Source organism: Vombatus ursinus, unplaced genomic scaffold (assembly GCF_900497805.2).
Source record: "Vombatus ursinus unplaced genomic scaffold, bare-nosed wombat genome assembly UNPS02014772.1, whole genome shotgun sequence".
Taxonomy (NCBI): domain Eukaryota; kingdom Metazoa; phylum Chordata; class Mammalia; order Diprotodontia; family Vombatidae; genus Vombatus; species Vombatus ursinus.
In genome coordinates, this window is record NW_020954550.1 from 9,437,853 (window position 1) to 9,454,150 (window position 16,298).

Genomic DNA, 16,298 nt, shown 5'->3' on the forward strand with positions numbered 1-16,298 from the left:
AAATAAAGAAATCATACAAGTAATTGTTTGAAAAACTTTATAGCATTTAGCAGTATTGGGCCTTCATTTTTGAGCATTATTTTTATTTACTATCTTATGACATCTAAAGGCTACTATGTTACAAATATAAACCATTTTATTCTAAAGAAGTTCACAGACCTTATTTTGGAAATAACAGCAATATGTGTTTCTTTCAATGGAGAGCACAATGAAATGTCTTGGCTACTATCAGTATTAAGAGAAACTGAATCTGACATTCGAGACGGAGAGGAGCAATTGCTGTTATTTTGGTTGCTGTTGTGTGTGGCTTCATCTGATAAAGAATCAGTGTCCTTATCATCTGGAAGAAAAATTTATCAGATCAGTCCAACATACTACCATGTGGTTTTAGGCAGTGCATTTTATAGAAAAATGCAATTACATTCATATGATTCTCTTATTCATAGGCAAATAGTTTATAAAAGGAAACCTTAAAATTATATCTTATTCATACAAAGACTAAGAAATAAGTCACTGACCCTACTTACTTGTTAAAGAAACCATTCTAATTGTTACTAATCAAATAATAAAGCTATTATATGTACACTTCTAAAATGTCATTAAATATATCATAACATCTATTACATATTCTTTGTAATTCTGCTTATAAATCATATTGGGGGAGAGAGAAAACTGTTAACATACAACTAATACAGAGGGGATCAAGTACAGCAGTAGAGAATAACAATGGAGATGATCAGTAAATCACAATACTGGAAACTGGGGCACTCATGGCCTCTGCTATACACAGCTGAAGCCTATGATAATGAATAATGTGAAATAGAGAACTTAACTCAAGGAGATAAAATGGACTTTAATATCACTGAGCTTTCAAACAAATAGGTATAATATCATCCTCCTAATCACCCAGGTTCACAACCTTACTATCATGCTCAATTCCTCACTCATATTCATCCCTACACATCTAAATCTGTTGTTAAATATTATCATGGCTACTTTTACATCTACTATTCTAGAGGCCCTGTTACTCTAAACATAGCTACTACACCCAGGGTCAGGCCCTTATCAGTTCTCACCTGGAATTTTACAATAGCCTTCCTATTGGTTTCCCTACTTCAAGTCTGTCCCCACTAATTTTCCTAGAGTGTGGATCTGACCAAGTCATCTCATGCTGATCACACTTACTCACTAGACTCAACTGGTTCCTTTTTACCTCCAGGATCAAATATAAATCCTCTGGCTTCTGAAGGCTTTCACAACTTAACTTGGTCTCTTCCTACCTTTCCAGTCTTCCTACACATATGCTCTGATGCAGCTATACAGCCCATTTGATAGTGCGCGCGCACACACACACACACACACACACACACACACACACTCACTCTCTCTCTCTCTCTCTCCCATCTATCTCTGCTCCCTCCCCACCCCTCACCTCCAATGCCCTCCTCATCTGTTTTTTGTTGCTCCCTTCGACTTAGCAAGAAGGCCTTTCCTGGTACTCTCTCTATGCCCCAGCCTGACCCAGTCCCGCCCCTCTGAGATTACCTTTAAATTGCTCTGTATATATATCTTTTATGTACATAGATATTTATGTGTTTTTGCATTTCTTTGTACCTACATTGCTTAGCACAGTGCCTGGTGAACAGTAAATACTTAATAACTACTTATTGACTTGGATGGAATTGTTAGTGCCAATGCTCTAATAATGAAAGATGATTGTGCTTTTTGAGTACATATGTCTCCCTTTTAGATTTTCTGTCTTCTTGTTGGACTACCAGCTGCTACTTCTCACTGCTGTCAGGATTACTAATAACAATCCCATTACTTCTTTCTGTTTTACTGTTTCTGATCTGAAAGTGACCTGGTCCCTCTGAGTATGACCAGGGCAGATCACTTAACCTTTAAGTGCTCCAGGCAACTCTCTCAAGAGTAAAAGTTGCAGAGCAAAGACAATTTGCATTGTACTAGCAACTTCTACACCAAGAGATCTTTAACAGGTTTGGTTTTTATCTTATCCTTTTTATTTTTTACTTTTTTAGGCTAGGCAATGGTGACTTGCCCAGGGTCACACTGCTAGTAAGTATCAAGTGTCTGAGGGCGGATTTGAACTCTGGTTCTCCTGACTCCAGGACCAGTGCTCTATCCACTGCACCACCTAGCTGCCCCTTTTTTATTCTTTTAAAAAACCCATTATTTTCTGGGAAAATAGAAAACCAAGCCGGTTAAACTGTATGTAAATAGCAGGAGGAGGCTATGAAGTGCTCTTTAAAGAGTAAATCTTAAGGGTTTTAAATGTATGAAACTTGTGACATATATTTTGACTTCTAAAAAGTCTTTTTCCCTTTTGTTTCTTCCTTATTCTTGGTTACATTTTGGATAGATGAAGTAGAGATTTACAGAATCTTTGTGAAATTTCTGTGTGTTTTCTGTACCTCTGTATCAACTGTATGATTGAAAATATGTGGCCTGCTATGGTAATTACTTGTAAAAGCTTTCCTGTTTTTTCTAATATTTTCATCAAGAACGCTTTTGACACAAGTACATCCACAGAAAAGGTAATGAAAAAAAAAAACAAAAAAACAAGTATGGGCAGCTAGGTGGCGCAATGGATAGAGCACTGGCCCTGAAGTCAGGAGTAACTGAATTCAAATCTGGCCTCAGACCAAACACTTCACACTTACTAGCTATGTGACCCTGGGCAAATCACTTAACCCCAATTGCCTAAAAAAAAAACCAAAAAACCGAAAAAGTAATGAAACATACTTCCAACACAGCAGAAGGGTAGAGGGATTATATCGTCTTTGAATTGAAGGTTTTTCTCAAATTGATTTTCTTTGTTACAAGGGACAATTCAGTTGAGTTTACTGGTTAGGAATGTGTATAACTGGGTTGTAAAGATGAAAATTATCAATAAAACATTTTTAAAAATAGAATTGAATCAAGGCAAGACTCTATCAGCACTTCTGCTTTTAGCAGAGAGACAGAAATAGAAATGGGGGAAGGGTAGGGGGAAGAGGTAGGAGACCAAAACACATTCAGATAGTTGAGGTTTATAATCAGATTACATCAGGCCTCTGTGTGTGCTTTGTAATCTGGCTTATAAACTCATAATCCTTCTTACTAGGCAGTCTGTAGGTGACAGTATTACTTCTGTTCCTCCCTCAAATAATCTCAGCCACGTTCCCCCCACAGGTTCATGGATTTCTAAATTGGAGTACATAAATTCTCAATATATTGGACCATTTCACTTCCTTTTTATCTGGTCTATTAGTTTAAATCAAGATAGATGCTTATATTTGCTATCTCAGAGATGAGTGAGGGGTGAGGAGGGCATGACCTCAGGCAGCAGCTGTAAGTAGAGGAAAAGAACCATAGACAAGGGATGTTGTAGAAGTAGTAAACGTAAGATCTGACAATAGATCGCATATGTGGGGTAAGTGTGAGGAGCTGAACTGAAACCAAAACTTCAAACCTAGGTGATAAACCTCCTAAGAGCATAACTATACTAGAGAGCTCAACTGATATTCAAAATAATTATTCTCAATTTATATAGTAAGGATTAAACTGTAAGCAATTTAAGATGCTGGGGAATTGTGTATAAACATCTTTTATAAAAGTTCCCATGTAAAGATTGTTAAAAATAAAAGCCTTGGCATTTAAAAGAGTAAACCCTCAACCACCTGGGAAGAAAAAGAAAAAACTTACTGAAAAATGTCTACCAGGTAAGGGTTATCAATAATTCAAGTAATTTTTCTTTTAATGTAATTAGAAATTTAAGTCAGGATGACTTACTCCTGGTAAGTATCTTAGTAAGATAGCATGCTTTCTACCTATATATGCCATAGTTTTCCAGCTAGTGACCCTAGGTCAAGTCATTAAAACTCCCTATGTGCCACAGCAACCCTCTAGGAATCATTTACTAAGTAATTATTTTTGGAGTTTCTTAACATGGTCTAAATTATAGGTCTTCCAAATACCTTTTTAAGAGGATGTGATATTGTTAATAGTTACAATATTAACTTGCAAAAGAGATACAAGGAGAATTACTAGACATCATTTTATAAAATTTTTTTCTTCATATATTCAATGAAACATATAAGAGAAAGGGTAGGAAGTTAAGAAAAGCTTAGTTAAATGAATAAATTTCCTGGACATGAATTGATATAACCTTTCTCTAAAGTGAGGTAGGCAAGAAATCAAAACCTTTAGAGAAGCAAATTACGAAATATTAAATCCCAATTAAATCAAGTTTTTAAAATAATGTTATTACTTTAAATTACTATTATATTCATAAAATCTCAATGGTACACATCTGACCTTTTTTGTTATTGCTAAGTGCCACCACTTTTGGCTGATTAATTGAAGTTTCAATTAATGGCGGTCGCATCTCTGCCATTTTCATCTCTTCATCAGAAGAAAGTTCTTCAGACTCCTGTTTAAAAAGGAAACATATTTATTTAAACTTCTACTTGAGTTTCTTAAGAATTTTTCAAATTAAATGTATGGTCATCAAGGTAAAAGAACTACAAAACTAGAGAGGAAGAATGCCTACGACATGATTTGGGTTATTGAAATATACAATGATACAACTACAAGCGTCAGTAACCTTTAGCATACGTGGCAAAAGACACACTGGCTACCTCTCATTACCAAGCAGCTGGTGACAATAGGTCCTAAGCCAAATTAGGTGGTCAGTGAAATCTATCTTTGGTGTTTTCTTACTTCACCTTCTATACCTGACCTTCCCACTTGTTAGAGGCCCCTTTTCTTCTAGCCCTCCCTTCTCCATCTTGCTCAATATTCTTTCAGGTTATTTATGCTACCTGAATATCCCCCTACAGACTTGCCTTTCCTCAAACTCTAAAATTACCCTTTTGCTTATTCCTGTATGGATTATCAAAGCTACATGTTATGGATTCTAATTAGGTGATTAAAGTTGTTCACATTACAGGGTCTATAACAGATATATATATATATATATATATTTTGGGGGGGGGCTAGGCAATGGGGTTAAGTGACTTGCCCAGGGTCACACAGCTAGTTAGTGTCAAGTGTCTGAGGCCAGATTTGAACTCTGGTCCTCCTGACTCCAGGACCAGTGTTCTACCCACTGCGCCACCTAGCTGCCCCTATAACTGATATAGTTTAAAGGCTTATTATTAGCCCAAATGAATCTTTAATAGGGAAAACGTGTCAGTGACATATTTCTGATTAGGGCACAATTCTTCAGGTGCTCCTTGTGTAGTCCAATTAGTTCTAATCAATTATGCTATTAGTACTTGATATAGCATTATGAAATCTACCAATAATTTGAGATTTTTTTGTAGTTAAACTCATTCCAGATGTGCTCCAACTTCTCATTTTTGGTGATGTTTTAGTTTGAACCTAAATACGCCTAATCACCTAATAAACTCTTGACCAGTTCAATATTTGGTATCCTCTGGAAACTCATCACCAAAACCCCTCATTAAAATAAGTAATATTTTTCTTCTACCTAATGCACAAAGACTCATTCTATGAAGAAACTGAGGCCTAGAGGAGTTAAGTGATTTGCCCAAGGTCAAACAAAGCATAGTAGAAGAATTTGAACCCATATTCTCTGACTCCAATGTTGTTCTTTCCATTAGAGTTTGCTACCTTCTAGATGCCTGAAGTAAAAGTGGGACTCACCAGAATGTCAGCAGGTTGCTTTTCTATCAGGCCCAAAGTTTGTTTCCTTTGTTAGAGAAATGCAAACCCTTTATCTAGTACTGTATGGGTAGAAGCTGTTCCTGGGGCAAAGGCAGGGCTAACCAGAAAGGGGAGAAAGCTGACGATTTATGGGCTGCTCTGATTCTTTCTGCAAAAGGCTTTGCTGGTCCCCTGAGTTGGTAGTGACTTTCCTCCTAAGATTTTATTGGTATGTTCTCTATCTCTCTATACACACATGGTATGTTAGCAGTCATGTTAACTCTCATATATTGTCAGTTCTATATTATCAACACTTTTGCGCTTGAGGGCAACAAATGCAATATGACATTAAAGGGACTCTCCTTAAGATCACTACTGCAGAAAAGTCAACACAGACAGTGTCATACCTCAAGCAAGTCCTCTTGGTTGACAATTTTCTTTGTGTTCTCAGAAGTTTTACCCTGGGGGATCATTTGTGGACTTCCAGCACTGTTCTCACCTTCAGGCTCACTGTTCTTTTGTACACAGTTTCCTATTACATACTTTTCTCTATCTTCTGCTTTGCTTTTTATTGGAGTAGTTTCTGAAGTCTAATAAAAGAAAGCAAAAACACAAACAATTTTGGTTCAAAATTAAGAATTTAAAAATTAACTTAATATCTCACTCCAGGGCGAAAATGTCATCAGTATTAAAATAGTTTTCTTTATGTTTCAGTGAGCAAAAATATATTGTATGAAAACTAAAAAAGTAGTGGTCCTAAGTTACTTGTTATGCATGATGCTTAGTAGCTCATGTTCTCCTCCAGGACATAAAAAAAAGGCTATATATAGGATTAGCTCTTGGTTTTTAGGGTTATCGTTTATCCTGAAATCAAACAACTTTTCTTTCTGTAATGTATATTCCCTGCAGGTTGTGTAATCCTTGCTGGCAAAGCTGATAAAGGATCTGACAATCTCATTACATAGGCAAAAGACTCTGAATGTGTCGAACCGCACTGACTTCTGTCAAGAATGTTTGATGAAGACAATATTTGACATGGTTGATTAGTAAGAATTAGGGCTAAATAACTAGCTTTTTGTAAAAATTTATACCCCATGTTCTTGAAAGGATATTAAATCTAATTTAAATGTGTTAAATGAATTTACAATTTTAAAAGGAAACAGAGACTGAAGAATTGTTCTTTAATTTGAATTTAAAAACATATCAGGTTTGCTTAAAGTGAGGTAGCAACAAAATTTACTGTCACAAAATAAAATTCTACAACTAATTTCCTACAAACATGAAACTACATATTAAATTATTAAGTGTTGTGTTTTTACTTTTAAGCTGCTCAAAACAATACAGTTATACTGAAATAACTAAACAAATAATTGTATAGCACTTAGTGAGAATGGTGTATGTCCAGGAAGATAAGAAAAGGTACATATGGATGTATGGCAAGTGGGAGATTTATATACTAGTGTGAGTAAATACAACTACATCAAGACTGAATCAGATTTACCAAGAAAGCTGGGTTCCCAAAGGTCTCATAAGAGATCTTAAATAGCTACCTCTATCACATCAGGGAGTTCTTTACTTGAGGATGGCATCATTAAAACATTAGCAAATTAAATTACTGAAATTTAGCACAGGAGTGCACCCAATATATTTGCTGGAGATGGATATTTCAGGATAAGCAGATAGCAATGTTACAAAAAAGCAACCACAACAGGCATTAGCCATCGATGGAATGACAGCTTATTACTATCAAGTTTTCCTCTTCTTCACCCCAACATTTACTATTACTTATGACAACTTTTGTTGCTCACCCCACTATCAGAGTGAGCTGCTTTACTCAGGCACACCAGTTGGCACAACTTTGGCATATTTCTTTTCAAAAATGTTGTATTTCTATAGGATGTTGCTGCAGCACCTCTCCCCCAGAAGTCCACCCTAACCCCAACAACATTCTCCCTCTCTGCACATGCCCTTCTCTCAGATGAGCAGTTGTAGGAGCAGTTGGGAGCCCTGAAATGTGGAGGTGAAATTTAGTTTGATGTGAAGGATAATTATACCAACTGTCATTTTCTTAAAAAAAAATTAAGCAGGTTTTTGTTTCTCTTTTAGAATTCCAAGGTGACTTATTTCTCTAACCTTCACACCGACATCTCTTATGGCATTTTGCTGATCGTCATGAGGCTGTGAATCTTTCCCAGAGCTCTCGGTCATTTCTTCCTCTTTTAATCTATGGACAATTGTTTGAACTGTTTTGACCATATTTTTAAGTTCATCTGGATATGGTGTTGGATATCTCTTCAGATTTCCCTCCTATATGTATAAGGAAATAAAAATGAAACCACAGAGAGTAAAAACACCAACAGTTTTACTGTGATAAAATGAAATTTATCTTTTGTGTTAAAAATGTTAAAGTTGAATTAGATAGTACTAAATAATTAATCTTATCACAAAACAATAAATCATTTCAACAGACATTAAAATGCAACTTCATAATTTCTTTAAAAAAAAAAAAAAACCAACACCAAAGCATAATTGACTTTCAATTGTCCCTTTCTTTCTGGAGGGGAGTGAATGAAGTTATAGCTGACTCCAAGTTACATATAGATAACATCACACTTCAAAGATTAATGTGCATATATTCTTTGTGCCAGTGCCCAAATACCTTCTGGCTTGGCTTTTATCATCATTGACTAGAAATCTGGGTTAGTTCATGATGGGCAAAAAATTAATTAATTAATTTCCCTCTAAAATTTTAAAGCATATCAACATGATTTTTGGTAATACACATATAAAACATCAATTCTATTACTTCTAATCTATTGCTCAACAACTAAAACAAGAGTATGGAAAAAGAAAATTCAGGGTGAAAATAACCAACTTACCTCATACTAATTTCTCTCTTTTTTTAACTCATAACATTTGTCTATACCACCCAATTTGGCACTTAATTTACCCACCATTTTGTATTGCTTTTCACTCATTCCACTTGTCCTAGGGCTTATCTTTCCAATAAGATTAGAAGTTCCTTGAAGGATTCTCTTTTTCAGTCTCCTAACTACTCAGGACAGTGTTAGGCACACAGTATTGAATAAATACTGCTGATTTAACTTCACATTTGGAAAGAGAAGAGGAAATACTAACCCTGGGAGGTGCCTCCCTTTCATCTTTGTCTTCATCACATTCAAATGCCACTTGAGCCCGCTGCTTCCTTTGTTCCTCCCACAAAGAAGGATTAAAACTTTCATTATCTGATATGAACATAACTAAAGGGAAAGGGGGGAAAAGAGTAATTATTATTTACTATGATTATAGGAAATAATTTCTTACTCATTGTTTTGAGTAATTCATGTAAATATGCATCTAAGTCAATCAAAGCTAAGCCAGGTCAGAAGCCTTAGGCCATCAGCACCTACATAGCACGTTGTCTTTCTTAATAATGACACAAATTCTAATTGAAGGAAAATCCTCCCTAAAGCAGTATTTGTCTCAGTATTCTGTCACCATGTTCCTAAATGGAGATGGTCAACTAACAAAATACATATGCCGCTTTTGTACTGTAGATTATTAAAGAGAGATATGGCAGCATCTAAATTATTTCACTCAGGTTTTTAGACTTTGCTAATCTGAATATTAATCGTTACAAAAATGTATATAATATGATACACAGAGAATACAACATGTGCCATATAATATGTAGGAAAGTTGTATGAAGATGAGAAGTCACAGGATCATGCAATCACAGGTTTTGGAAATGACCTCAGAGATCATTGGATCATGGATTTAGAATTGGGAGTCCTGAGAGATGAAAGAGGGTAAGCACTTAGGGTCAGATGACCTGAAATGAATTTCTGACTTTGCCAGGTACTACTTCGTGACCTTAGGCAAACCTATGTTTCCTCAATTGTATAACAAGGATTGGATGACCACCATGGGGCCCTCCCATTATAAATCTATGACTCTCAAAGGTCATGTTGTCTAGTTACGTTGTTGAAGTACATAATAACATAAATATAAACAGATTATATTGTGTCTAATTACATCTTGAAATCATATATACAGAATAAGGAAGATTTCAATTAATGCAGACTTCACAGCTTTCCATTTAAAATTCATTAGAATATTTTTCAGATTTGCTGTATCCTAAGAATTCATCAGTCTGAAGCCAACCTGGTGATATATTTCTCTGAACTTAGTGACATTTGTCCACGGATGGTAGATATATTATCTGTCACCAGACTCAAAGTTAAAGTAAGCAATTCTGTGTTTCATATTAGCAGCTAAAGTACCCATTAAAAAAGTCAAATAAAAAATAAAAATCAATACAAAATGTAAACATGTATAGGTTGTGTTATTTCACATGACACAGAGGCCGCACAGAGCTAAGTAATGGGATATTCTTGGTAAAAGCAAAGCAAAAAGATATGCTAAAAATTTGGAAAGAAAAAAAGGGAAGAGGAATTCCTAAGGATTAATTAACATCATTAATTAACATCACTGTTATAGTTCACTTCCTCCTAGTACAAAGGGCACTGTAAAATTAGGTCCTGGCTTGTCTTTCAAATACAAAACAAATTATTCATACAGATTAAAACTAACAGTTATTACTATACCTGAAAGAAGTTAATATAAAATCTTAAATTCCCTTATTATTAAATACAGTTAAGTTCAATCTAAATTATTATTGTCAATAGTTTAAAGAATCCAAATCATCAGACAATATAATTGGTTGTATATTTTGGACATACATTCATCTTTTCCTTCTCTTCTTATTTCCAATTCCATACCAAGAAGGGCCTTCTGACAAAGTATTGGAATTGGAGGGAGGAGGGAATTAGTTCTAATTATTTTGCTTAAGGTTGTTTTTGTCTTTTCAGTCATTTTATATTCTTGGTTTCTTTCTCATGTTATACCTTTGCAGTAGTGGAAATGCTTTTAAAGGTGAGAATTTGTCATGTACCTTACTGACAGCAGTTTAAAACTTGGATGTATGTATGTATGTATGTATGTATGATCAACTTCTTTCGCCCTGATGCAATATGCTAGTCTTATAGTTCAAGTATTTCTAAGATACATGGGAAGCATGTTCAGGATTAAAGTGTTTAGGATTTAAAGGGCTTTTCTAAGAGTTGAAAAGAACATCTTTGTTGCATTGGAATTTAACAAGAAATAAAGAGCCAATATTTACCTCAGATGTCACAATAAAAGATGGTATTTATAGCAGGATTGACACACTTTCATGATTTGCAAAGTGTTTCCCATACATTGTGCTTTTCATCATCAGAACAACCAATTATGCTGGTAGGTTATCATCATTTTACAGGTGAAGAAACTGAGACCATTGATTGGTTATGTGCCTTGCCTAAAATCACACAGCTGAGGTCACACTTGAACCCAGGTCTTCTAACTTGAAAACCAACAAATGCTTTTTTCCCACTATACTACCCACCCCAGCATGATAGCTGTGGTCAACTACATGAAAGGCTGTCAAATGGAAAAAAGGATTAAATGTTCTGTGTCTGGCCTTAAAGGGCAGAACTAAGAGTAACAGGAAGAAGTGGCAAAGAAAAAATTTAGGCTTGGGCAGCTACCTTAGCAGATAGTAGTAGGTTTCCTCTCATCGGAGGTATTCAAGTAGGGATTGTCAACAGGCAATCACAATGTCATGAGACTTATATAAAACCAGGTTTATTACAAGAGAGATGAACATGCAAGTGGAGCCCAAAGGGTTCCCAGTCTTTACTGAACTTTACATTTTTATAATAGCAGGATAAAGGGAGGAGGGGATATCAAGAAGGGATGTGACATGGGAGGGGGAACTCTACAGCAAAGGTGAGAAAAAAGATAAGACCACTCTCCATGGGAAGGAGCAAGGAGATGGCAAAAGCCTTATTCTCTTCCCTTGGGAACTGCTAGACTCTGAAGATAGGAGGGTCTGCTCATCTGTAAAGGACCCCAGCTGCACAAGCATTATCCCAGCCTGGCACAGACTGGCTGTCACCTGTCTTGCCCCCCCAGGACACATAGGGAGTCCAGCTTGGGGTGCAGCAACAAATTCTGTCAGCTCAGGGGGAGCTTCATCCATGACATATTCAAGGCCTCCTGCATGCTCTGGATCCAGTGTTTCTGGAAAATATAGCGCTCAAAAAGACAAGTTCAGGGGACCCCTTAACAGAATCATTTCATTCTCTGTACTTGTAACACTTCATCCAGGGGATATATGTGCCAGGAACTGACATATGTAAGACACTTAAACATTGTTGACTGACTAAAATATAAGCTTCCTGATTATGTTGCAGAGGGCATTTTTTAGTGCAGGTACAAGTTATATTAGATGGATTCTGAAGGCATTTCCAGTTGTGAAATTCTGTGATTTCAACTAGCTTGCTAAACATAGGCTTGCTAAGCAAAAAAAGTCATGGAAAAATAATTAAGCTGCAGAGGATAGATCCACAGCATGATATGCAAAACTTTTTTCATTCTTGATGTACATAAATATTTGTGTCTGTTGGTGACTGTCAAGTTTGTAATTTTAAAATATATATTTAAAAAATTTTTTTAAAAGAAAGAGTAATGCCTAATTACTCTCGATGTTACGAGATGGCTAGATAGGGGAATATTAATTTAATATACCTGACTCCTCACAAGATCCTGGTAAATTAGATGGAAAGGTAGAATGAGACAAGAGGAAAGTCATTTGTATTTGGTATTCACTCAATTATCAAGCTGAAAGATAATTACTAAGATCAATGTGGATTTCTACAGGGCTCTCTGTCTTTGGCTTCAGTTCTGTTCATTATTTTCATTAATGCTTTGGATGACATACATATGGCAAGCTTATAAAATTTTCTAATTACATAAATCTGGAAAAGATGGAGAATAAATTGGATGATTCAGAATCCAAAAAGAATTTGAGGGGGAGATGACTGTTTTAAGATATCTGAAGGGTCATAACACATAAGAGGGATTGGATTTTTACTGCTTAGTAATAGAGGGAAAACTAACACCAGAGGGGACAAATTAACAAGAATGGAGATTTCAAATAAAGTTAAGAAAACTTCCTAAAAATCAGAGCTGACTAAATATGTAACGTGCAACCTAGACAAATGGGCATCTTCAAGTCAAGGCTGACCAAATTAAGCACTGATCTACAGGATGCTTTCTCAGTCAGTCAGTCAGTCAATAAGGATCAATTAAGCATCAGCCAAGTACTGTGCTAAGTGCTGAGGGATCCAAAGAAAGGCAGACACAGTCCTTGCCCTCAAGAAGCTCACACTCTAACAAGCAAGACAGAGATGCTAGACCCACGGCTTCACTGGCACAGGGAGCTGTCAGGTAAGGAAACCCTTTCTATTAAGGCGTGTCGGTGATGTCCTTCCTCTAGAGAGGGGTTGGGGGAGTCCAACTCAAACAGAAAGAGAGGCCATTAAATGTACATAAGGATCCCTGGGGGCACATATGGACTTAGAAAATCACATATTAACATTACCTATGTTCTATGGTATTTTTATTTATTTTGCTAAACATTTCCCAATCACACTTTAATCTATGTTGAGCTGCAGCACTAAGGAGTATTGTAGACCACACATGTTTGATACCTCTGATCTAGAGCCATGATAGGTTAAGCGACCTGCCAAAGTGATGAAGTCAATGTGTGTCAAAGGCAGAAACTGAACATAGGTCTTTCTGGCTTCAAGGCTGGACTTACCTATCTAACAATTGTCAACTTTCAGTGAGAGAGACAACACATAAATGAATTTGTAAAAATTTGTAAACAATTAATGGAAGGTAACCCTAGAGTAAAAGGACCCAACAACCAGACAGAGAGCCTGGAAAAGGTGGGAAAGTTTTAAAGATTTCAGAGATTTCTGAGTTGGGGTGAGGGGGAGAACATTTCAGGCATGGGAGAACACACAGGGACAAAACATGGATTGCTGTGTGCGAGTAACAGCAAGGAGGCCTGTGTAGACAGCAGGGAGTAATTATAAGAAGCTGGCAAAGGGAAGGAGCCAGGATGTGAAGGGCTTTAAATGCTAAACAGAGGAAAGAGAATTTATTGCAATCACATCAACAAGACTTTTATATCCACAGGGATAGAAAAATAGTTTTGTTATTTAGATACCTTTGTTTAGAAAGGAATTTTATCCATACTTAATCCTCTCTAGTGTCTTTGTATTTTAAACCTGAAACTGTTGTGTGGCTTCAACGGTGATAGACAGAAACAGATGGCAAAAAGCGAAGAAATGTGTTCTTGTTCTGTATACACCACTGGAAAGCCCTTTATTCCACTATAGTGAATGGGTATTTGTGTCCAAGTAGGGATCCTCTAATGGATTTTGTTTTCCATTTCTTGAAATTTTCTAATTGTGTACAATAAGGAATAAAAATTGAGTAAAAGAAGTTACTAATAACCTGTTAATGAACTCATTAATGTCTCTGTAAAGTTACTTTCCCATTATTTAGCCAGGCATTTCTGATGAACTCCCCAAATTCCCTTCAAAAGATCTTAGGTCTTAAATAACAACAACAACAAAAAACTTTATAAGCTTCCTTTTAAATGGTCAAGCAGGTAAAAAAAAATTAAACTCCTACCATCTTCAGTCCTTGGCTGCTGAGGGAACATGTAGTTTGTAAGCACCATTTTCTGTGTTTCTGGATCAGTCTCTTTTTGAAGAGGTATTAGGGGTTTGGACTAGAAAAAGAAAACAGGGGATTAAATATTAATTTTCCATTAATGTTCCTATTCGGATTTTTCCAAGTAACCATTTCTCCCAGGGCGTCCACATATGCTACCTTTTAGTAACTTTTTAAAAACAACAATATCTACAAAGATCTGTTGGCTAAAATCTAAATTAGTCTTCTGAAAAGGCAAGCTCACATAATTATATCATCTTTAATGAAATAATAATACATTTATAGCTAATATTCATTAGCAAATATTAAGCATATAACATTATTACTAAATCCTGGGGAAGATAAAAGGTTTAGATAAAGACATGATTCCTACCCTCATATAGCTTGTAGTCTAATAGAGGAAATCTAATAGTAAGAAAAATAATAGCAACTTTATGGTTCAAAGCACTTTCAGATATATTGTATCATCTGTAATTCAAAACAAGCCTGTGGGAAAGATAGTACATTATCCTTATTTTGTAGATAAGGAAACTGATGCTCAAAAGTGAAGATAGTCAATAATCTCTCAATTCCCTTTAACTATGAATTCTATGACCTATCAATGACAATGAGTGGGAGATGATCTCACCAATTAACAAACAGAAAATTACACCATTTCCAAGATCCAAATTTACACTCCAAACTCAATCTTTTCTATTTTTTGCCTCACTCACTTTCTTATTAACACTAAAACTGCTTTTTCTCCTCACTAGGATGTCAAAAACCACTGTCCTTATTACCCTGATCCATAGTGTCCCTTCATCCCCCATGCCCAGGCTGCGATGTGGGCATTTCACTGGTAACTGCATCCCTGGGCAACTCCCTCCATGAGATTTCTCTACTTCTACTTAGGGCTACTGAACATTGCTAGATAAAATCAGGCTGCTCTTCATCTGAATATGGATCAATAAGAAGATGCCTTTATTCATATAAATCCCTATACCAACCATTGCAAACCTTTCTTCCCAAGCTTGAACCTATCCTTCCCCACCCAACCCATGAGAGAAGATGACTGAGCTCCGTACTTGACTGACAAGTCTTAAGAAATTTGAAGTAAACCCTTCTAACTCTCCTCCTCCAATCTTCAGAATTTGTCAGATCCATCACCTACTCTCTCTTCCTCTGTTGTTTCAGAGGAAGAACTTCCCCTACTGCTTGATAAGGCTAATCCCTCTAACCTATACCCTTGATACTTATTCACCTCTACCTACCTGAAGATCTTGCTTCAGCATTGTTCCCTTGCACCCACACACCCTCTACAAAGAAGCCCAGGTCTGCCTAATCCTTAAAAAGAAAACTTCCACTGACTTTTGTACTCATTCATCTACCATCCTTCTTTCTCTTTCCTTTCCAAAATACTAGGAAAAATTTTCAACATTTAGTCTTAACTTTTTACCATCTCTCTTCTCCTCAATTCCTTGCAATTCTTCCATCACCATTCTATGGAACCAGCTCCATATAGATCATCAAAAACCACTAATGACCAAATTCAAAATGAGCTTTTGTTTTTCAGTAGTTAACAGAAGTTCATGTTTATAAAAAATTAAAAATATATTGGGGCAGCTAGGAGGCGCAGTGGATAGAGCACCGGCCCTGGATTCAGGAGGACCTGAGTTCAAATCCAACCTCAGACATCTAACACTTACTAGCTGTGTGACCCTGGGCAAGTCACTTAACCCCATTGCCTAGCAAAACAAACAAACAATAAAAATATATAAAAGATTTAAAAATTATAAATAAATATACAAACAAAATGTTTAAAAAGACATAAAAACTTGTAAAGATTTATAAAAGACTTTCCACATAAAAATTCTGTGAGGTAGGTAGTATATTATTATCACCCCCATTTTACAGATGACAGTAAGGCTCAGAGGAGTTTAATAATCTTCCCAGGGTAATGATCGGTAAATTTCTAAGCTAGGTTTCAAACAAAAGTCTCTTCAGATCTAGTGCTCTTTATG

The 16,298-nt window shown here is 36.0% G+C and overlaps 1 protein-coding gene across 5 annotated transcripts in view; it reads right to left on the bottom strand.

Annotated features, from left to right (window-relative positions):
• The window catches only part of ERBIN (erbb2 interacting protein), a 189,278-nt gene that overhangs the window by 31,808 nt on the left and 141,172 nt on the right, over positions 1-16,298 (bottom strand). For all 5 annotated transcript variants that reach the window (XM_027863532.1, XM_027863529.1, XM_027863531.1 and 2 more), the window contains exons 16-21: positions 14,257-14,356; positions 8,809-8,930; positions 7,804-7,977; positions 6,078-6,260; positions 4,318-4,432; positions 160-340 (exon numbers count right to left, since the gene is read on the bottom strand). In XM_027863532.1, coding sequence (XP_027719333.1) covers positions 160-340; positions 4,318-4,432; positions 6,078-6,260; positions 7,804-7,977; positions 8,809-8,930; positions 14,257-14,356 — 875 coding nt within the window. The remainder of the gene's footprint in view (positions 1-159; positions 341-4,317; positions 4,433-6,077; positions 6,261-7,803; positions 7,978-8,808; positions 8,931-14,256; positions 14,357-16,298) is intronic.